At 33.9% G+C, this 23,379-nt stretch overlaps 1 protein-coding gene across 8 annotated transcripts in view; it reads left to right on the forward strand.

Annotated features, from left to right (window-relative positions):
* The window catches only part of DPF3 (double PHD fingers 3), a 397,766-nt gene that overhangs the window by 160,354 nt on the left and 214,033 nt on the right, over positions 1-23,379 (forward strand). For all 8 annotated transcript variants that reach the window (XM_074290117.1, XM_074290119.1, XM_074290121.1 and 5 more), the window contains one exon: positions 1,649-1,809. In XM_074290117.1, coding sequence (XP_074146218.1) covers positions 1,649-1,809 — 161 coding nt within the window. The remainder of the gene's footprint in view (positions 1-1,648; positions 1,810-23,379) is intronic.

The following is a 23,379-nucleotide window of genomic DNA, read 5'->3' on the forward strand; positions in this document are numbered from 1 at the left end:
CACATTTGGCCTATATCTTAGCCATAGAATAGTTATTGCTGATGAGTTTCACCAAATTTATTTAGACTGGTCTTGAGCTTATGGCCTTTTAGTGTGTTGTAAGGTTAGTACTAGGTGGTATAGCGGATAGAATAACTAGACCTGGAATTAGGAAGACCTGAGTTCAAATATAACCCCAGACATAAGACCCTGACTTAACTTCTATTTTTCTCAGTATTCTCATCTGTAAAATGAGCTGGTGAGAAAAATGACAAACAACTCCAGTATCTTTGCCAAAAAAAGCCCAAATAAGATCACAAAGAGTCGGGCATCACAGAACAATTTAAAGCTTTCTCAACCTGGTAGGATCTGCCAGAATTTGTACTAGAGGTCAGGACCTGTAAAGGGAACCTTTTGATGCTCCAAAGCATATTAGCAGCTCATCTATAACTTACGATCTTTAGAGAGATTTTCTAGGGAGCACTGAAGGTTTAAGTCACTTGCCATCATGATAAAAGCATGTGTCAGGCAGAATTTGAACTCAGGTCTTTTTGACTCCAAGGCTAGCCCTAACTTTATTATGACATACTGCCTGGTGGGGATGCTAATTCACTAGGAAATAAATACACTATATGAGTAATATTGCTCTTACAGTCTGATCTGTTGTCCAGAATAGAGATGTTTCCCACCCATGTAGCAGGTTGGCTGCAACTATCATCTTCATGGACAGTTTGAAACACGGTTGTTTCTTCTCAAATGAACCAATCTTTATTAAAGGCAGCTAATTCTCAGCATCTTATTCCTATTGTTAGTGGGATTTTAAAGTTACTTGATGAATTTTAGAGTAAAAATAATATTTAATACTTTAAAGCTTGCAAAGAACTTTACAACTACATAACATTTTACTGTTATCACAACCTTGATAGTAGAGAATACTTAAAACAAGAATAGTCCAACTCCTATCTAAGAGGGTGATTTGGATTGTCTGTGTCTCAAATTCCTAATTTGTAAAATGGGGATAATAATGCATGCCTTTTCTACATGACTGTAAAAATGCTTTTCAAAGCAATGATAGCTAGCATTTATATGGTGCTTCCAAGTCTACAAAGTATTTTACATGTATTATCTCATTTTCCTGAGACAGACAGAAATAAAATGACTTTCTTAGGGCCACACTACTATTAAGTATCTAAGTCACATTTGAAACCAGAGTCAACCTGACTCTGGATGCAGAGTTCTGTCCATTATGCCACTTAGCTGTTCAGTGTGAACCTGCTCAGGTTTACTCTGAGACCAAATAACTCTTGATTCATTGGTATTACCTTTTTTTCCAAAGTAAGAAATGATGACTGTCCCTTACCTATTTCTAGAAATGTGATGAAAATGATGAGATCATATTGAAAAAAATATGGAGTGTGTGTGTGTGTGTGTGTGTGTGTGTGTGTATGTGTGTGTGTGTGAGACAGAGAGAGAGAGAGAGAAAGAGAGAGAGAGAGAGAGAGAGAGAGAGAGAGAGAGAGAGAGAGAGAGAGAGAGAAAGAAAGAGAGAGAGAGAAAGAAAGAGAGAGAGAGAAAGACAGACACAGACACAGAGGCAGACAAAGAGGGAGAGACAGAGAGACACACACATACATTAGTTTTGATATTTCTGCTCTTTTCCTCTTGACAGGCTTGGGGATCAGTTCTACAAGGAAGCCATTGAACATTGTCGTAGCTACAACTCGAGGCTATGTGCTGAACGTAGTGTGCGTCTCCCCTTCCTTGACTCCCAGACTGGCGTGGCCCAGAACAACTGCTATATCTGGATGGAAAAGAGGCATCGGGGACCAGGTGGGCAATGTAGTCTGTGAAGTGGGCACATAGATTTGTGTGTGTACATATACACAATTGCATAATCTATAGAGAAGAAAAAGGGACTAAGAACAATGTGGCTTAAAATGTGTATATAGGGGCAGCTAGATGGATAGAGCACCAGCCCTAAAGTCAGGAGGACCTGAATTTAAATATGATCTCAGACACTTAACACTTTCTAGCTGTGTGACCCTAGGCAAGTCACTTAACCCCAAATGCCTCAAAAATAAAAAAAAAAGGGTTTATGTGTGTGTGTGTATCTATTACACATGCATGTAATATGTTCTTATTTACATATGAATGAGTTGCAGGAGCACAAAAAGCTGTGACATAATAGAAGGAACCCTCTTGATTTGAATTCAGAAGTACAGAGTGCAAGTTGTGTTTTTTTGTTATTTATTAACTGTATTATCATGGCTGCCAATTAGTCTTTCTAAACCTCAGTTTCTCTACTAGAGATAATATTTTCCCTAAGTCACCTCTCATAGTTCATAGAACATATGCCTTGTAGAAATAATAGTGTTATAAAAATCTGAGCTATATAAATTAAAAATTTAACTAATACAAAATGGGGAAGGAAGATTAGGAAGCAAATTATGTGAAAGAGAATTATGCAATGTGGCAGCTAAAAAAAAAAATCTCCTTTTCCGATGATCCTAGGTGTTTGCCTCTTCAAAGTGCTTTTTATTTACATTTACACTGTCTGCATTTTGTATCTCTCTCTCTCTCTCTCTCTCTCTCTCTTTATATATATATATATATATATATATATATATATATATATATATATATATATATATATATACATATATATATATATATATTTATTTATTTATATATGCTGCTTTCCTGCTTTCCCGTGGCAGAATGTTAACTCTCTGAGAATAAGGGTAGTTCCATTTTTTAAATTTTGTGATCCCATTGTCTAACATACTATAGCCCATAGGAGTTTCTCAAAAAATGCTTATTGAATTGAGTTGACTCCCTGAACGGTTTTTGAACAGATCTATAATTTAATTTGTGAAGAGATATCCTACTGAGGAAATTCTCTTTCTAATCCAGATGAGCACATACTCTTTGATTTATAGTAATAATATTAATATTACTTATAGAATGTAACAAATAAACATCAGTAATATTTATAGTAATATAATACTTAATATTATATAGTTATTTCATAATTTCAAAGCAAATAACCTATGTTATCTTCTTTGTTTATTCAACAATTCTATCAGGTGGGTGTCATTATTATCTCTATTTTACAGATGAGGTAATTGAAGCTGAGAGAGTCTAAATTATCGTCTTGATATTATATAGACAGTATGTGTCAGAGGCAGCCCTTGAATGCAGGTCTTTCTGATCTGCTAAACCACACTAATTCTATGACCAAAAACTTATCCTGAATTAATAATTAAAGGCTAGTGTCCAATTGTACTTCTCCCTAATCAGACTACATCTCAAATATTGTGTTCAGTTTTGAAAACCATATTTTTGGAGGAACATTGATAATCTGGGTTATATACAAGGGAGGATGAATAGGATGTTGAGCAGTATTAAAAATCAGGCATATAAGGAACAGTGGGAGGATAGGGTAATATCTGGACTGAAAAAGAGAAAACTTAGCCAAATCAACAAGAATTTATTTCATGTTTACAATGCCAGACACTATGCTGAAGACCCAATTGTTGTTTTGTTCTTCATTCTCAAAGATGAACATGACATCAGAGAGGTCTTGCCTTGACTTGCAAATGAATTCGATTTAAGTGAGGGAGGATTGTGCAGTCACCTGCCTCACTTTCCTCTTGAGGGCTATCTGGGTCCAGTAGCCAGATAGAGATGAGAATGACTGGAGATGGTACTGGATACAATGGGAGACCTTGGCCTTTTTAAGCAAATTTCTTTAACAGATTTCTGTTTGACTGACATTACAAATATAAGCAGCAAGTCAGATCCTTCCCTCAAGGAGCTTACATTCTACAGAGGGAAGACAATACATAAAAGGAAGCTGAAAAGGGGGCAAAGGGAAGGAAATGAAGATACTCTATGGGGGTGGTGTGAGGAGGGGAATAGGGAATGGTAGCAAAAGAATGGAAGAGTCAGGAATGAAGCCCAAAATGGAATGAAAACAAGGCTGGCTTGGACCTTCTTCTTAAAATAGAGGTTATGGGAAGAACCAGTTAATCATGAAGAGAGGCTAAAGGGGGAGAGTGATTCTAAGGTAAGAAGTTCAGAGGTAAAGGACTTCCAAGGGGAAGAGGTTTCTATGGAATTGTAGAGAAACCCTGGAAGCATCAGGGGTGCACCCTAGAGAGGAATGAAAACTTAGGGGAAACATAATAGTCTTTAAATATTTGTGGAAGAGGAAATAGACTTTTCTATTTGGCAGAAAGAGAACCAAACCACAGGGATCTGAGGAAAGCAAATTTCAGCTAGGGAAAACTTCCTAACAAAGCTATATAAAGGTACAGTGGTCATGGATATTATAAACCCCAGACTCTGGGGTTACTCTCAAATCTGAGATTTTGAGATTACGTTGTTATTATTATCATTATTAATGTCACTCTTAAGATGCTAAATTAGTTTTGTACACTGTGTAACATCATAGGAAGGGGGTTTCCCTTAAGTGTTAGGAAGCAGGTTCTCATTGTTTCCTTCCTTTCCATTAAGTTTTGGGTCTATTGTGAGGAAAGCATTATCTAAATGTGAATTATTATTCATGTGTTGATTATGGGCTGTTATAATTATAGATCAATTTGAGTTTTAAACTATTTTTGTTACAATAATTTAAACTATATAAGTATATATATATGTATATATATGTGTGTGTGTATATATATATATACATATAAATATACATATAAATATATATATATATATATATATATATATATATATTCCTCCTTCATAAATAGGCTTGGGTTCATCACAGAAAGCAAAGAAGGGATCATGAACAATCTTCAATATTAGTTTTGTTGGGAGAATTTTCTATGGCCATGCTGATTGTGGACAGTCACTTTTCTCCCAAGGCAACACTTTGTATTTTGAGTCTGTTATGCTTTGATATGCTGTCAGGAATGACCAAGCTATGTTTTAGAAATATAGCCAGTGCTTGGCTTTGAGTGAGGTGTGTTCTGATGAATCAGTACAAGAAGAGTTATAGAAGTGGGAAATGAGTAGGCAGGCTCACATATGCCTCAGAAGTAACATTCTTGGCACATTTTGCAATAAGCTACATACTGTGGAATTCAATTCAACATGAACCTATTGAGCAACTAAATGGCTGTCTTTTTTTTTTTTTTTTTTTTTTTTGCATCCTCAGTGTTTAGCACAGTGCCTAACACAGTAGGCACTTAATAAATGTTTATTGATTATGATGATGATCTGCTATGTATAAAGCTATGTAGATAAAAAAAAGTGAATCATAGTTCATAATATCAAGGAGTTTATAATCTAATAATGGAAATGAACAATGCAAATGTAGTTTTGATAGAAGGAAGAATGTGATAAGAACAAAGAATACTACAAATCAATAGATTGAAAAGCATCTAAGACACTATGTTTTCTGTTGGGGATCTAAATATAAAAATGAGATAATCCCTGCTCTGATGGATCTTACAATCTACTGGAGTGAGATATATGTTCACAGGTAGCTGTGTAGAGGATGGAATGGAGGGAGAAGAACCTGGAAGCTATCATGATTGTCCTGGCAAGAGATGATAGGGGCCTGTACTATGAGACAGTAACTCTTTCTGTGAAGAGAAAGGGCAGTTGCAACATGGATTTGAGAGGCAGACTTGATAAGACTAGGAAACTGAGAGGATACTGGTAATGATTAAAAATGAACATTTAAGGATGACTTTTAGTTTGTAAATATGAGTGAATGGAAGTGAATGGAAGAATGGTGGTTGCCCTTAACATAAATAGAAGATCAGAGCCAAGATGGTATAATAAACGAAGGAAGTTATCTGAACTTTCCTTACAAATAATTTTAAGATAATTCTCCAAATTGAATTCTGAAACAGAAGCAACAAAAAGTTAAGACAAAGCAATTTTGCAGTCCAAAACAACTTAAAAAGTCAGCAGGAAAGGTATGTCTCACTGGAGTTGTGGTTGGCCTGGAGCACAGTACAGCATAGGACAAACTCTGGTAATCTAGTAGAAGGCCCTTGAGGTGGCTGCAGAAAAAACAGCAGCAGCTTTGGGAGCTATCAGTTCACAAATGCTAAGTTGGACAGCTGATCAGAAGATCAGAAGGGATCCTTTGCTGATCCTGGGTATAGGACCCTGCTTCATCTCCCTATACACAATTCTGGGTCACAGTCCTACAGCATAAAGGAACACTGGCACATTAGAGCTTGCAGCCACAGTGAAGAAGGGGCCCTGATCACATTTCCAGGGTAGAGAAGAGTACTTGTGGTCTCTTGTAGACTTGAGCATAGTTCAAGAGAGCAGTGACCACACCTCTCCTAGATTATGTCATCTTGGAAGAACTGAAAATTTATAGACACCCCCCCTCCCCACTAGCTCTTATAATAGCAGCATTTAAAAGATGAAACTTGAGATAGTGTCCTTTCTACCCTGAGAACAGAGTCTAACTTTAACATAAAGTTAAAAGTCAAGAAACAGACTGAAAAAATGAACAAACAACAATAAGAAAAAGAATCTGCCCATAGAAAGTTACTATGGTAATAAAAACAAACTTAGAAGAAGACAATGCAGTCAAAATAGCTACATGCAAAGCTTCAAAGAAAATGTGAATTGGTCATAAACCCCAAAATAATTCTTAGAAGAGCTCAAAAAGTATTTTAAGTATTAAATAAGAGAGGAAGAGGAAGAATTGAGAAAACAAATGAAAGGAATTCAAGAAAATTATGAAAAGAGAGTGACCAGCTTGATAAAAGAGTAACAAAAAGCCCCAAAGAACATTACAGCTTAAAAAACCAAAATTGACCAAGTGGTAAACGAGGCACAAAAATCCACTGAAGAGAAGAATTGGTCAAAAAGAAAAAAAAAGATTTACAAAAATCCAGTAAAAAGAATGCCTTAAAAAACATAAGTAGTTAAATGGAAAAAGATGACAAAAAATCACCAAAGAGAACTCCTTAAAAATTGAATTGTCCAAATTTTAAAAAGAGGTACACAAATGCACTCAAAAAATAATTCCTTAAGAATTAGAAATGGAGGGGCAGCTAGGTGATGCAGTGGATAGAGCACCAACCCTGAAGTCAGGAGGACCTGAGTTCAAATTTGGCCTCAGACATTGAACACTTCCTAGCTGTGTGACCCTGGGCAAGTCACTTAATCACAATTGCCTCAGCAAAAAAACAAACAAACAAACAAAATAAAACAAGCAAGAATTAGAAGTGGATAAGTGGAAGCTAATGATTCCAATAAACATAAAAAAACAATGAAACAAAATTTTAAAAATGAAAAAAATAGAAAAATGAGAAAAATCTCATTAGAAAAACAACTATTAACAGGAATAATTTAAAGAATTATTGGAATATCTGAAAATCATGATCAAAAAAAGACTACAGACATAGTATTTCAAGAAATTATCAAGGGAAACTGCCCTGATATACTAGAATCAGAGGATAAAATAGAAATTGAATGAATTCACCAATCATTTCCTAAAAGAAATCCCCAAGTGAAAACTCCCAGGAATATATTACAGCTAAATTCAAGGAGGAAATATTGCAAGCATCCATGTATCAGAGGGCTTGGCCCATGATAATCTAGAAGGCAGAAAAATTACAATCAAGAATAACCTACCTAGCAAAACTGAGTTTAATTTTTCAGGGGAGAAAATGGATAATTAATAAAGTAGAGGACTTTCAAGCATTCCTGATGAAAAAATAAAAGTTAAATTTCAAATACAAGACTCAAGAGAAGAATGAAAAATAATCAGGAAAGAGAAATCATAAGGTATGCAATGAACTTAAACTCTTTACATTCCTGTGTGGGAAGATAATATTTGTAACTCTAAGAACTTTATCATTATCAGGGCAATTAGAAATAGTATTCATGGACAAAGGACATGGGTATGAGTTGAGCATGATGGGATGATTTAAAAAAATAAAATTAAAGGGTGAAAAAGAAAGGGGAAGGGAAAGGTAGGAATGGAGAAAATTATCTCACATAAAAAAGGCACAAAAAAGAAGAGCTTTTATAGTGAATAAGAAGATGGGGGGAATGGTTGGCAATGTTTGAACAGTACTTTGACCAGAATTGGCTAATTAAGGAATAACATACCAGTTATACCCAACATTTACCCAACATATCAGTTAGGCATAGAAGCCTTTCTTACTCTATATGGAAATATGAGGGTGAGAGGTTAAAAGAAAATGAGTTTATAGAAGGCAGGGAGGATTGAAGGAAGTAGTAGTTAGAAGTCAATCAGACTTATGGAGAGACATGTTAAAAACAAGAGATAGAGAAGAAGATAAATGGGAGAAAATAAGATGGAAGGAGATAAACAGTAATCATAATTGTGAATGTGAATGGAATAAACTTATCAATAAAATGGGAATGCACAGCAGAATAGATTAAAAAGCAGAATTTGAAAATATGTTGTTTACAAGAAACACACTTAAAACAGAGAGACCCACCCAGACTAAAAATAAGGGACCAAGGGGCAGCTACATTGTGCAGTGGTTAGAGCACCAGCTCTAAAGTCAGGAGGACCTGAGTTCAAATTTGATCTCAGACACTTAACACTTCCTAGCTGTGTGACCCTAGACAAGTACCTTAACTCTAATTGCCTCAGCAAAAACAAAAACAAAAACAAAACCAAAAAAACCCAAAAATAGACTTATCAGGAAAATTACAGTTTGCTAAAAAGAATCATAGACAATGAAATTATATCAATATTAAACATATATATGCCATGGTAGAGCATCCAAATTCTTGAAAGAAAAGTTAAATGAGAAAATAGATAGTAAAACTATACTGTGGAGATCTTAACTTTTCCTTCTCAGAACTAGTTAAATCTAACCAAAAAAATAAGAAAGAAGTCAAGGAGATGAACAAAATTTTAGAGACCTCTGTAGAGGTTCTGTAGAAAATGGAATGAAAATAGGAAGGAGTATAGCACTTTTTTTTCCAGTTATAACAATATCTTCACAAAAATTGACCATGTATAAGGACATTAAAAACCTCCCAACCAAATGCAGAAGAAAAGAAATGCTAAATGCATTTTCTTCAAATCATACTGCAATAAAAATTACATTGAATTAAGGGCCATGGAAACAGATTAAAAATTAATTGGAAACCAAGTAATCTAATCCTAAAGAGTGAATGGGTCAAAGAACAAATCATAGAAACAATCAATAATTTCATTAAAGAGAATGACAACAATGAGACAACATACCAAAATTTATGGGATGCAGCCAAAGCAGTACTTAGGGGAAAATTTATATCTCTAAGCACTTACATCAATAAAATAGAGAAAGAGCAAATCAATGAATTGGTCATGCAACTAAGAAAAACTGGAAAAAAGGAACAAATTAAAAATCCCTAATTAAGCACCAAAATGGAAATCTTGAAAATCAAAGGAGAGATTACTAAGATTGAAAGTAAGAAAACTAATATATAAAATAGGAGCTGGTTTTGTGACAAAGTCAATAAAAGAGATAAACTACTGGTTAAAAAAATAGAAGAAAACCAAATTGCAAATATCAGAAATGAAAAAGATACATTCATCACCACTGAAGAAGAAATTAAAGCAATAATTAGGAGCTATTTTGCCCAATTGCATGCCAATAAATCTGCCAATTTAAGTGAAATGGATGAATATTTAAAAATTATAAATTGCTCAGAATAACTGAAAAGAAAATAGATTATTTAAGTGCCTCTATCTTAGAAAAAGAAATTGAATAAGCCACCAATGTACTTCCTAGGAAACCCTTCTCCCCCAGGACCAGATATATTCTCAAATGAATCACCAAACATTTAAAGAGCCAATTTCTTTTATGACACAAATACTGTGCTGATACTTTAAGAAGAGCCAAAACAAAGAAGGAAAACTTAGACCAATTTTCCTAGGAAATCTCAGCGCAAAAATTTTAAATAAAATAACAATAAAGAGATTACAAGTAATATGTCACAAGGATCACTATTATCAGGTAGAATTTATATTGGAAATACAGGGATGATTCAATATTAGGAAAATAAATTAGGTAATTGACCACGTAAAAATCATATGATTATCATAATATAAATATATTTAATTAGTATAATTATAATTAATAGTAATTTTATCCATTACTATTGTTATTAAACTAATTTAATTTGAATAATATTAATTTAATTAAAATAAATATTAAAAAAGCTTTTGATGAAATATAATTCATTCCTATTAAAAATACTAGGAAACATAGGAATAAATAGAACTTTCCTTAAAATGATAAGTAGTACCTATCTAAAACCAACAGCAAGCATTATCTGTAATGAAGATAAACCAGAAGCCTTCCCAATAAAATTAGGAGTGAAACAAGGATGCCTATTATCACCACTTTTATTTAATATTGTACTAGAAAGACGAGTACAATGTTCAATTCTCCCATCTAAGATATAACCTCCATAGGGCATGATCAAATTTCACCATCTGCAAAATTAGTGATTTGACCTAGAGATTACTAAAGTACCTTTTAGCTCTGAAATTCTAAAGTACTTATTAATACTCATTGTATACTCAGACTACAGGTAATGTTCACCTGTTTATTACTTGTCCATCAAGTTAATAGAGAATAGTATTAGCACACACAGGAATTGACTTGAGATAAGTAAAGTTTAATGATTTAGGTCACTGCAAAATTAGTACAAGTAAAGAAGAATGAAACTGAATTCTACTAGCCTAATTACGGATATATATATATATATATATACATATATATATATATAATATATAAAATGCAAGATTACCATAAACAAGTTAAACTACTTGTTTGTTTTACAAAATGAGTTACCATTTTACCTTAGGGAATAAGCTGTCCCTAGTCTAGGAAACCTTTCCTGGTCACTCCTAGCTACACTATCTCCTCTGAGGTTCCTTTCCCTCTATTTTGTATTTATCTTGTATGTTCTGATTTACATATGTCATTAGAATGCTAGCTTCTTGAAGGCAAGGGATATTTTTACATCTTAGCATAGTGTCTGACAAATAGTAAGTGCTCAATAAATAATTGGCTAATTGATTTAGAAAAATCAATTTACCCACAATTTTTTAGGCACACAAATATTGTAGAGAACAAGAAATACTTATACAGTAACTTAAGGAGAGCAGGAGTTAGATGCTGCTGTAAGTCATCTAAAGCTGAGGTATCAAACATGCTGAATGTGACTCAGGACATTCTCTGGAGGGTCCAAATCAGATTAAAATGTAATTGAGAAATTTTTAACAAAATGAAAAATTTAATAAAACATAGATAATCGTCATTTGAAGACTAAGTCAATATACTATCTGCAGGGATCCTTTTGTATTTGATTTTGATACTGCCAATCCAAAGTTATTTTAAGTTGATTTTTAGTACCATGGCCAGTTCCACTTATTTAAAAAATATATTCAGTGATCTGGGATTAAATAAGATAGTATTTGGGAATTTAGAATTCAAATCATATCGTAAACTCTTAATTTTCATTTTTATTGTCTTCTTTTTGTGAAAATAAAGAATTAAAAGAACAACATTTATTTGATGAATACTAGATTTCAGGATGGTGGATGATAAATTCAACTTCCTATATTATTGTTGAATAGATAGATGGGAATCAGGATGGGATTCAGAGTTTCTTTTTCAAGAAATCTTTCTCACCCAAATGACTTTATGTAATCAACTCTGACTAGATTTTTAATTCATATTTTTCTGAATAATAAAAGATTGAATTAACAATCAAATTTAGAATATTTCGAACTTTGACCATATTGGTATTGATATTCCCTTCACTGGTGCAGATTACAACTCATCTGTGCCTGTGAGTCCTTGTTTATGTCCTAGAGACAACTTATGGTACAGTGGATAGAGTGGAAGTCAGGAAGATTTGAGATTAAATCCAGCTTCAGACACTTACTAACCATTTGGTCTTGGACAAGTAATTTAATTATAGTCTACTTCAATAGACTCCCTCCCTCCCTCCTTTTCTCCCTTCCTTCCTTCCTTCCTTCCTTCCTTCCTTCCTTCCTTCCTTCCTTCCTTCCTTCCTTCCTTCCTTCCTTCCTTCCTTCCTTCCTTCCTTCCTTCCTTCCTTCCTCCCTCTCTCCTTCCTTATTTCCTTCCTTTCTTCCTTCTGTAAAAGATCCACCCAATATTCTGAATTTAGGCCCTCCTGGGCCTAAATATTTTGCAGATGTTTTAAGAAATTTTTCCATAATAATTTTCCCCCTTTTAAAAAATAATAGCCTTTTATTTTCAAAATACATGCAAAGATAGTTTTCAACATTCACCCTTGTGAAACCTTGTGTTCCAAAATTTTCTCCTTCTCTTCCCCCACCCCCTCCCCATAGGCAGAAAGTCCAATATACATTAAACATGTGCAATTCTTTTAAACGTATTTCCACATTTATCATGCTGCACAAGAAAAATCAGCTCAAAAAGGAAAGAAAATGAGAAAAAAGCAAGCAAATAACAAAAAGGTGATAATACCATGTTGTGATCCACATTCAGTCCCCATAATCCTCTTTCTGAATGCAGATGGTTCTCTCCATCACAAGTATAATTGGAATTGGCCTGAATCATTGCTGAAAAGAGCCAAATCCATCATGATAATTTTTTTAAATCTCACCTCTTAAGCATCAGTGGTAATATTCTGTAGCCTTTTTACTCTTACCAAAATGGAGTGTATGGGATGCACTTCTGCTTGCTAACTCCTTCTCAGGGTTGCTCTTTCATCTTCGGGGTCCACCTTTGACCAAACTTCACCTATGGCTCCAAGAAGCTGTCACTTACAAAGTGGACACATCCTGGTAAACTGCCTTGGTAGAAAGGCTAAACTAGATTAAGAGTAACTGACAAGTTAAATTTGTTAATGAGTTAGGGAGATGTCTATCTTAAGCATATGAAGATTTCCTCCTGAGGAATGAGTAGATAATTTGTTACAATGGCCATAAAGGCAGCGAAAGCATGTGCTTTGGAATACTTAGAGCTTGGTCAGACATTGAAGATACAAAAGTCATCCACTGCATTCTGGGCCATCACAAGTCATTCTGACTTTCTTGCTACTGGATTTTGATGACACTGGAAGAGAGAGTGAGGCTGATGACTTTATACAACTCTGTCTCACTTAAATTCAATCCATACTTACATCAAGACATCACCTCATAATATCGCTGGTTCTCATAAAAATGATGAACAACTCCCACCATGCATTATTCCATTACTTTGGGGGTCACTTGAACTTTTGATTTTTGATTCCATGGTGTTCCATAGTTTACTGCCACAGAACAACCTCCTGAAAATATTTGTGTGAAAAAATAATTTTGACTATTGGAAAAAGCTTGAGATATTTTATTGCATTGTACAATATTCTCAAATATTATGAAAGTTCCTTTCCTTTTATTTAAATCTGGGCTTAGCCCACTTACTATCCATCTTTTCTTTTCTGCATGGAATACTAAACCAATCATCTTTGAGTAGTCATAGATTTCACTGAGGAGGCCTTTTAGAGTTCTGAGGTTTGATCCATTTGACCAAATGTCATTCTGTAGAGGGGAGTCTTGGAAGAATCTTAACATCCACATGGTCATCCGTTTCTATTTAGCTTTTATAGTTGACTTCTTTCTTGAAAGTGGCAAACAACTTTGGTTTTTATTTCCCTTTTTATTCCTTGCTTGATATTAATGAATAAAGTTATCTCTTTATGTATCTATCAAGGAATCTTATATAATAATAATAATAGCTAAATTTTAGGTTTTCAAAGTCCTTTAACTGTGGTATTTTATTTGATCGCATGTGGGGTAGATGCTATTATTATCACCCCCATTTATAGATGAAAAAACTGAGGCTAAGTGAGTTTAAGTGATTTGCCAAGGCTCACATAGCTAATAAGTTTCCAGGAAGTATTTAAATTCAAGTGTTTCTGACTCTAAGTCCAGAGCTTAATTCTCTCATACTGCTTATCTGTCTCCATTGCATTAGGGACACATTTGTTGTAGCAGATCCTTTAAGGTCAGTTTTGCTGTACTGAGTCAATTTTTGTGGTGTCATCAACAAATATTAAATACAGTGTGATTGTATATTTTCTATATTTCTCCATCAATTATATGACAGAGATGTGCTATAGAGGACTGCTTGCAAAAGCCTGCTGTATTTTTCTGAAGAATAATCTCAATATACAGAAAACTGTTCTCATAAAACATTAAAAAAATCTATTTTGTTGTCACCTTTTTGTCTATATCACAGGCATTCTTCCACCCTCCTCTGGATTGCATACTCCCTAGTGACAAAAACAATCAAAAGTATCCTGTACAGTGTCCATAGTTGACACTATATACACTATTCTGTCTTAGTATTCCTCTGTCTCTTTGTTGTGAGGGGAAAGGTATGTTTCCTTATCTGTTCTCTACAACCTTTATTGATTTTTCAGTTGCCCAGATTTTGACTTCTTTTTAGAGATCACTTTTCATTTACATTTAGTTACATTGTTATATTATATTACATTCATTTATATTATTATATGTATTATTCTCTTCATTCTGCTTATTTTACCCTGCATCTGTTCATACATACATTTCCATATTTTTTTGAAATATTCATATTGACTATTTTTTTCCAGAATAATAACATTCCATTTTATCTATATGGCTTAGGCTTTTTTTTTTCAGCCACTTCCCAGTTTGTGAGCATCTACTTTGTTTTTAGTTCTTTGCTTCTACAAAGAGTGCTGCTGTGAATAATTTAGTATGTATTGGACCTTTCATTCCACTGGGGTTATATACCCAGGGGTGGGTTTGCTTGGTCAATGGATATAGAAATTTTAGTCACTTCTTGGGAATAATTCCAAAATAATGGGACAATTAATTCATTCCATAGCTTCACCAAAAGTTTATTATTGTGCCTATTTTCTCTCAGCCCCTCCAGCATCTACTGTTTCTATTTTAAAATCATTTTTCCAAATTTACAAGAATTAAATGAAAGCTCAGAATTGTTTTTAACATATATTTTTTTAATGAATTTGTACTTTATATGAAGTTATTCTTTTCTGGAGTTCCCTTTTGGGCATCTCTTAATTTCTAATATTTCTTCATAGTATTTGGTGTTTTCTACTATTTACCTAATTATTTTGGACCAAATTTCTTGATTTGGTACTTTATATTAAGGCCAGGCTTTGTTACCTATTATGATCTTGAAAGGAGTGGTTAGGCTATGTTTGGTCCTGAACAGGATTCCATGGGTTCCTGTTATTGGCTTTCACTTCCCTGAGTGTGTCTGGGACTTATTATTTTAATTTCTTCAATTTGTCTTGACATGTCTTGTTTGCACATAGTTGTATGAATATTGTCTCCCCCATTAGACTGTTTTTGGGAATAGGGACTATTTTTTTCTCTTCTTTGTTTCTCTAGTGCTTTGCATAGTGCCTGGCACTTAATAGTAGGTACTTAATAAATGATTGTTGAATTGACAGATTCAAAGAGCTGGTAGCTTTGTTGACTTCATTAACAGATGTGTGGTTGGATTATCTCTGGTTTTGGTGCTGCTGTGGTCTTTTACCCTTCTTAGGTGTTCCTTGGAGGGGCACTAGCATTGTTTTCTGTTCTTTCCTCACTCTTAAGAGTTCCTCCAGTTAGGGTGCTGCTTCTTTTGGTATCATGAATGGGTGCAGAGGAGCCTAGTTTTCTCAGATATACTCCAATAATTAACTTTTTAAAAAGAACACCAGATCAGAAAATTATTAAGAAATCAAGAGAAATGGCAGAAACTAGGCATGGACCCACATTTAACACAACATACTAAGATCAAAATGGGTCCAAGATTTAGGCACAAAGAATGAAATCATAAATAAATTGGAGGAACATGGGATGGTTTACCTCTCAGACTTGTGGAGGAGGAAGGAGTTTGTGTCCAAGGGAGAACTAGAGACCATTATTGATCACAAAATAGAACATTTTGATTACACCAAATTAAAAAGTTTCTGCACAAACAAAACTAATGCAAACAAGATTAGAAGGGAAGTTACAAATTGGGAAAACATTTTTACAGTTAAAGGTTCTGATAAAGGCCTCATCTCCAAAATATACAGAGAATTGACTTTAATTTATAAGAAATCAAGCCATTCTCCGATTGATAAATGGTCCAAGGATATGAAGACAATTTTCAGATGATGAAATTAAAACTATTTCCACTCATATGAAAGAGTGTTCCAAATCACTACTGATCAGAGAAATGCAAATTAAGACAACTTTGAGATATTATTACACACCTGTCAGATTGGCTAAGATGACAGGAACAAATAATGATGAATGTTGGAGGGGCTGTGGGAAAACTGGGACACTGATGCATTGTTGGTGGAGTTGTGAAAATCCAACCATTCTGGAGAGCAATCTGGAATTATGCCCCCAAAGTTATCAAAATGTGCATACCCTTTGATCCAGCAGAGCTACTACTGGGCTTATATCCCAAGGAAATACTAAAAAAGGGAAAGGGACCTGTATGTGCCAAAATGTTTGTGGCAGCCCTTTTCATAGTGGCTAGAAACTGGAAGATGAATGTATGTCCATCAATTGGAGAATGGTTGGGAAAATTATGGTATATGAAGGCTATGGAATATTATTGCTCTGTAAAAAATGACCAACAGGAGGAACACAGAGAGGCTTGGAGAGACTTACATCAACTGATGCTGAGTGAAATGAGCAGAACTAGGGGATCATTATACACTTCAACAATGATACTGTATGAGGATGTATTCTGATGGAAGTGGATATCTTCAACATAGAGAAGAGCTAATCCAATTCCAATTGATCAATGACGGACAGAATCAGTTATATCCAGAAAAGGAACACTGGGAAATGAGTGTAAACTGTGAGCGTTTTGTTTTGTTTTGTTTTGTTTTGTTTTGTTTTGTTTTGTTTTTCTTCCCAGATTATCTTTACCTTCTGAATACAATCCTTCCTTTGCAACAACAACAACAAAAAAAATTCGGTTCTGCACATATATATTGTGCCTAGAATATACTATAAGATATTTAATATGTATGGGAATGCCTACCATCTAGGGAAGAGGGTGGAGGGAAGGAGGGGAAAATTTCAGAACAGAAGGGAGTACAAGGGATAATGTTGTAAAAAAAAATTACCTATGCATATGTAGTGTCAAAGAAAATGTTATAATTATAAAAATTAAATTAAAAAAATTTAAAAAAAGAAATCAAGAGAAATAATATCTTCTCCTAAGCACAGGTCTACATAAGAAGTATGAGCTTGGGTGAATAAGCCAAAAGACTGTGGATACCATTTTAATGACTCCCTATATCTCTTGTAGAATTATTGAATTAGAGCATGTTTTCTCTCTTTTTTGGAAATTTGATCATATTATTTGATTACTTATATGTGGGAGAATGATATTGGTAATATATTTGTATTAATGATCTATTTTGGATATGTAATATTTGATGTAAATCTTATTTTTGCTATATGATTTATGTTTTAATTTTGCAAAAGCTTTTTAATATAGTCAAAATCATCTATTTTATCTTTTGCAATTCCCTCTATTCCTAGTTTGATTAAGAAGTCTCCCCTTAATCATAGTTGTGATAGATCTGATTTTATTCTCTTCTTTTTTATGGCACAAACTTTAATATTCAGGTTATTTATCTATTTTGAGTTTATCACATAGAGTGTAATATGTTCCTGTAAACTGCTTCTTTCAAACAGCTTTCTTGTTTTCTCAACAGTTCTTGTCAAAAGAGAAATTCTGCCTATAGATTTATCAAACACTAGTCTACTCTCAGTTTCTTGCTTATCTATTTTCTTCCATTGATCTGTTTTTCCACTTTTTAATTAGTGCCAAATAGTTTTAAGGATTATTGCTTTATCGTATAGTTTGGGATCTGGTAATGCTAGACTCCCTTCATTTGTACTTTCTTATTATTTCCCTGGGGATTCTAGATAGAAAGATTTTATAGGAGGCAAAAAGTGGGCATAGTGAGTCATTGGACATCATTTCTTTCCTTGTACATTGTGATCTAGCCAAATTGGTCTTTTCTTTGTTCCTCACACATGATATTCCACCTCCCATTTCTGTGCTTTTACTCTGAATCATATGTCTGAAACACATACAATCCCTTTTTACCTCTATCTCAAAATCCACAAAATCCTTTTCCTCTAAGTCTCAATTCAAGTAATATCTTCTGCACGAAGCTTTTCCTGGCTTCTCCAACTGTAGTGTCCTCCTCAATTTTTCTTGTATCAAACCACTTTAAATACATACGTATTTATTCATTTATATTTCTGTTGATTTTATATTTGTATATGTACTTTTTGTTTTCTTTATTAGTTAGCAAGGTCCTTGTATTCACAAAATATCGTTTTATTCTTTCCATTTGTATTCCCAGTGACTGGCACATAGTTGGCACTTAAAAATACTTTTTGAGTGATATTAGAGAATTAGACTCCTTTCTGGGTATTGCTAATAGTATCATCCAGAATCTTTTTCATTTTTTGATTTTCTTGTGGAATATCTTGAAAATGCTTTTAAAATTGTTTGTCCTCTAGCACAGATTTCCTATTTTATCTGCTCATTTTTAGTTGCTATTCTCCAATTTGTTTGCTTGTTTTTGAATGGCCCTCTGTCATTTTATATCTGAAGATGGAAACACTGATACATCATTTAAGAGGATAATTTTACTAGATTCTAGAAATTAGCACTTCTGAGGAGTAGACTAATCTTTACAATGCCTAAGTGTTGACTTCCAAACTGAATACAAATTCTTCAAATTTGACTTAACCACATAATCACCAAGCAAATAATATTAATACATAATAAACTTGGTCGATCATGAACCCTTATACTTATATCCCTAATTCTGTTTATTGCAACAACAAATCTCCTAGGCCTCCTTCCCTACTCATTCTTCTACAGAGCAGACTATAAGTTTACTGTACTATTTTGAGATGAAGCTTTCCTTCTCTCCCTTTCTATCTAGAGCTAGAGGTTTTAATGGTTAGAGGGAGAACGAGGATAAGAGGAAATGAGGAATGTGACCTTCAAATGAAATTCTTCGTTTGATGGTTTTAATTCTGTGTAGTCTTTCTGATCAAATGCAAACACACTAGAGTACCCTTCCTGCCTCTCCTTTCTACCCTCTTCTCTATTTCTTTGTCTTCCTTTTTTTTTTTCTTTAAAAATGCTTTGTTGTGATGCTGTTTTAAAAATATAACTATCACTTCCCAATGACTTCCCTCTCCATAGGGTGTGCTGGAACCAGCTTTCAGAATGAGCATTGTTTTGTTTATTGTTTATGGTCTAGACTTAAAAAAAAATTAAATCATTAAAAAAATTAAACCAAAAAGCATGGGGGCTAAAAATTTACCAGTGTACTCCTTATTGCTCTATAAACATTGCTTTAGCTTAACAGGAGTGCTGTAGAAGGCAAAGGGAATGAAGTCATCACCACACTAGAGATATGGTGATATGGTAATAATAATGATAACTGGCATTTATATAGTGTTTTAAGATTTGTAAAGTACTTTATACTAATTATCTCATTTGTGCCTTGGAATACCCCTGTTTATTGCCCCCCACAATCCCTCTTGTAACAAAAGAATAGTTAACAAAAACAAATCAGCAAATTAATCTTGGCTCAAAATGTATACCTCATTTAGCATCCATAATTTGTTTTTCTGTCCAGAGACAGAGGAATGTTAGACTGTTGATGGATCTACCTGCCATAAGTCCCTCCCCACTCCAATCCATCCTCCATTCAGTCACTAAATTGATTTTCTTAAAGCATAAGTTCAGTCACGTTGACCCACCTCTCACCACCTCCACACCCAATACTTCAGTGGTTCCCTTTGCCTCCAAGATTAAATCTGAAGAAACATTTTTTTTGGGGGGGGCTGAGGGGATTGGGGTTAAGTGAGTTGCCCAGGGTTACACATCTAGGACGTATTAAGTGTCTGAGACCATATTTGAACTCGGGTCCTCCTGACTTCAGAGCTGGTGCTCTATCCACTGTGTCACCTAGCTGCCTCTGAAGAAACATTTTTTTTAAGTTTTAATTTTTTTAAACTTAAACACAAAATAAGAAAAAAAAGCATTGCCACATACATAGCAGAACAAGTAAGGATTTACTACATTTCCATTTCAAGAAAACCTATATAATAAAACTATACATTGTTTTCAAAGCTGTCTATCTTATCTTTGCTCCCTTGTAGGTTTTCATTTGTTGTCTGTACTTTTTACTTTATTTTCCCCTTTTCTTTCCCCATATACATATATACATACAATACATATACACATAGATACATAAATATCTATAAACATATACACATATACACTTACACACATATATAATTTTGTACTATATTTATTTTCACTTGTCATTTGTTTCTCTAAAGGTGGATATCATCTTCCTTGGTAAGTCCATTGTTTCCATGTTTTTCAAAATCACAGCTCATCATTTCCTAAGCCTCAGAAATATTACAACTCAATCACATTCTTTCTGAGAGATTGTCTATGAAAGTTTTCCCCCAATTTTCAGCATTCCTTCTATTTTAGACTATATACATTTTATTTATGAGAAAATTTTAATTTAAACAATAAAAGTTATCCATTTTACAATTCAACAACACTCTTTTCTTATAATATAATTTAATGTCTGATATAACTGAATCTGCTTTCTTTACATCTTTCCTCTCTAGTTTCTTTGAAGTTCCTGATCTTTTGTCCATCAAAATGCAGTTTGTTATTTTTTTCTCAGTAAGATAATTATTTTAGTAATTTAATTGGGATGACACTACACAAATCGATATGTAAAATTGTAATTAAAAATCATATTGTCTTTACCTACCTCTGAACAAAAATCACTTCAATTATTTAGATCTAACGTTATTTGTATAAAAAGAGTTTTATGTTTAGGTGCATGTAATTCCTGTGTCTGTTGTCAGGTAAAGTTTCTTAAATGTTTTAAATTGTCTAGATATTTTAAATGGTCTAAAACAATATTGAATAATATGGCTGATAGTATAGTTTCCCAGTTTTCCCTTTTAATTAAGTCTATTTTAATTTTAAATTTATGTGAGAGCATGATTATTGTCCTTGTTTTGTAACATAATAAATTCTGTTAATGATTTTTATTTTATATTTGTTTGTATCTCTCATTTTTATAGCATTTTCTGAAAGCAACATATTGTTGAATTCAAATTTTAAATCTGCTATTTCCATTTTATGGATAAATTCATCCCACTCACATTCTAAGCTATAATTGCTTATATATTTTTTTCTCCTTTTCTCCCTTACTTTCCTTTTTAACATATTCCTATCTTACTCCCAACATCTCTGTTCTCTGACCTTGTCTTCCATTTCCTTAACCTATCCACCCCTCCAAGAATCCCTCCATTATTATCTCCCTGCACCCTATCCTTATCCCCTTGGTCTCTCTTTCTTTTTGAATTCTTCTTTATCTCCTTCTAGATATATGTGTTATTCACTCTTTAACCCCATTCTACCCACCCCTCCCCCCACTAGCTTCTTCTATATCAATTTTTCCTTTTTTCTCTCATTAGCATGAGATAATTTCTCCCCTTTCCCTCTCTACACAGATTTATTTATTTTTTAGAATCACTCCATCATTTTCAGCTCAGCTTAAGTCCTTTTCCCCAAACTACCCAAATAAAAATGACAGTTACAAAAAAACATAGTTTCATATATAAGTAAATAATTTGATTTTATTGAGTCCCTTATATGAGGTCCTTATTGAATACTTTACATTTTTCCTGGATGTTATATGTCAAATTTTCTCTGAAGTTTTGCTGTTTTTATCACAAATATCTGAAATTCTTGCAATTTGCTAAAATGTCCATTTTTTTTTTCCCCATTTAGGTTTATACTTTGGTGGGCAAATTGCCCTTGGTTATAACCCCAGTTCTTTTGCTCTACAAAATATAACATTCCAAGACCTATGGTCCTTCAATATAGTAACTACTATGTCTTGTGTAATCTTTATTGTAGTTCCATAATATTAAATTTCTTTTTCTTGTTCCTTCTAATATTTTCTCTTTAATATGGGATCTTTGAAACTTGGCTTGATAGTCCTATAAGTTTTCTTTCTAGGATCTCTGACAGGGGGTGATAGTGGTTTTTAATGTTAATTTAGGCTTTGTCTTCTTGTTTTATAATTTCAGGGCAATTTTCCTTAATTTCTTAGGATATTGCATCAAAATTCTTTTTTTAAAATAATGACTTTTAGGCAGTCTATTATATTATTTCTCCTCTGTTTTCTAGATTAGTTTTTTTTTGATGATATTTCATTTTCTTTTCTACTTTTTCATGCCTTTGATTTATCTTTATTATTTCTTTATGGCTTGGAGCATCATTAGCTTCTCTTTGATAAATTCCGTTTTCCTCCATTTTCCTGGCCTGCTTTCTCACAAATAATCTTCTCTCTGAGGTCCCTCCAGTAGCTGCAGACCACAGTTGTCCTCTCTTTCCTGGAATTCTGCCTCATCCCTTTGTTACTGCACTCACCAGGTGTGTGCTAACTCCTTCTCCATGGGACAAGAGAAGCCCTTCCCAGGTTGCATCTGGTTGACACAGATGTGTTTGACATCTTTCAACAGTGAAAAGGCCTTCAATCTTCTCCTATTCAGATGTCAGACCCAGAAACTGTCAGAGAGACGAAAGTTTCCAAGGCTGAAGTTGCCTAGTGAACCCCATCTATTCCTAGGGATTGTTGTTCTGCTCTTCCCTCAGGTTGAACCTCTATCCCTGGAGGTCAGGTCTTTTCTAGGGTCTTCTTAAGTTATCTTAGGAGAACAGATGCTTTATCCTGATTTTTGTTTATTTCTGCTGCTCTACATTCCCTCTGAGGCAATGTGCTGTCTTTTTTCCGTGAAGGAAATTTGAAGAACTGAAAGTTTTCAGACTTACTCTGCCATCTTTCCAAAATCTTCCGAAACATTTATTTTTAATAAGAGAATCAACTAATATATATTCTCTTACAAATAGATGACAATAAACCCAAAGTCCTCAGAGATATGTATAATGAGTATTATGACATTGTACTGGGGATATCACACCAACATGTCAAGAAACTCTTAGTTGGTATTTTTCTTGGACTTTCAGAGCATTCCTAGCACCCTCTGGGTAATCTCTATGCCACAAAAGTACTTCTGGACTGGCCAGTAGTTACAGATTCCAGTTTAGGAACTTTTTTATTTTGTAGATGAGGAACAGATCCATCATGCTAAGCAGAACTGGATGGGGAGACTATAACAAGTAGAGTTGTCCAAGCAGAGAACATTCTGTCTCCAACAGACATTACCCCTGTTCAAATACATATTGGGAATTCCCTCCACTCAAAAGATGTTGAATTGGAGAGGGGAACTTAGTCTACCATTCTACAAGT

The sequence above is a fragment of the Sminthopsis crassicaudata genome, chromosome 2 (assembly GCF_048593235.1).
Source record: "Sminthopsis crassicaudata isolate SCR6 chromosome 2, ASM4859323v1, whole genome shotgun sequence".
Classification (NCBI taxonomy): Eukaryota; Metazoa; Chordata; class Mammalia; order Dasyuromorphia; family Dasyuridae; genus Sminthopsis; species Sminthopsis crassicaudata.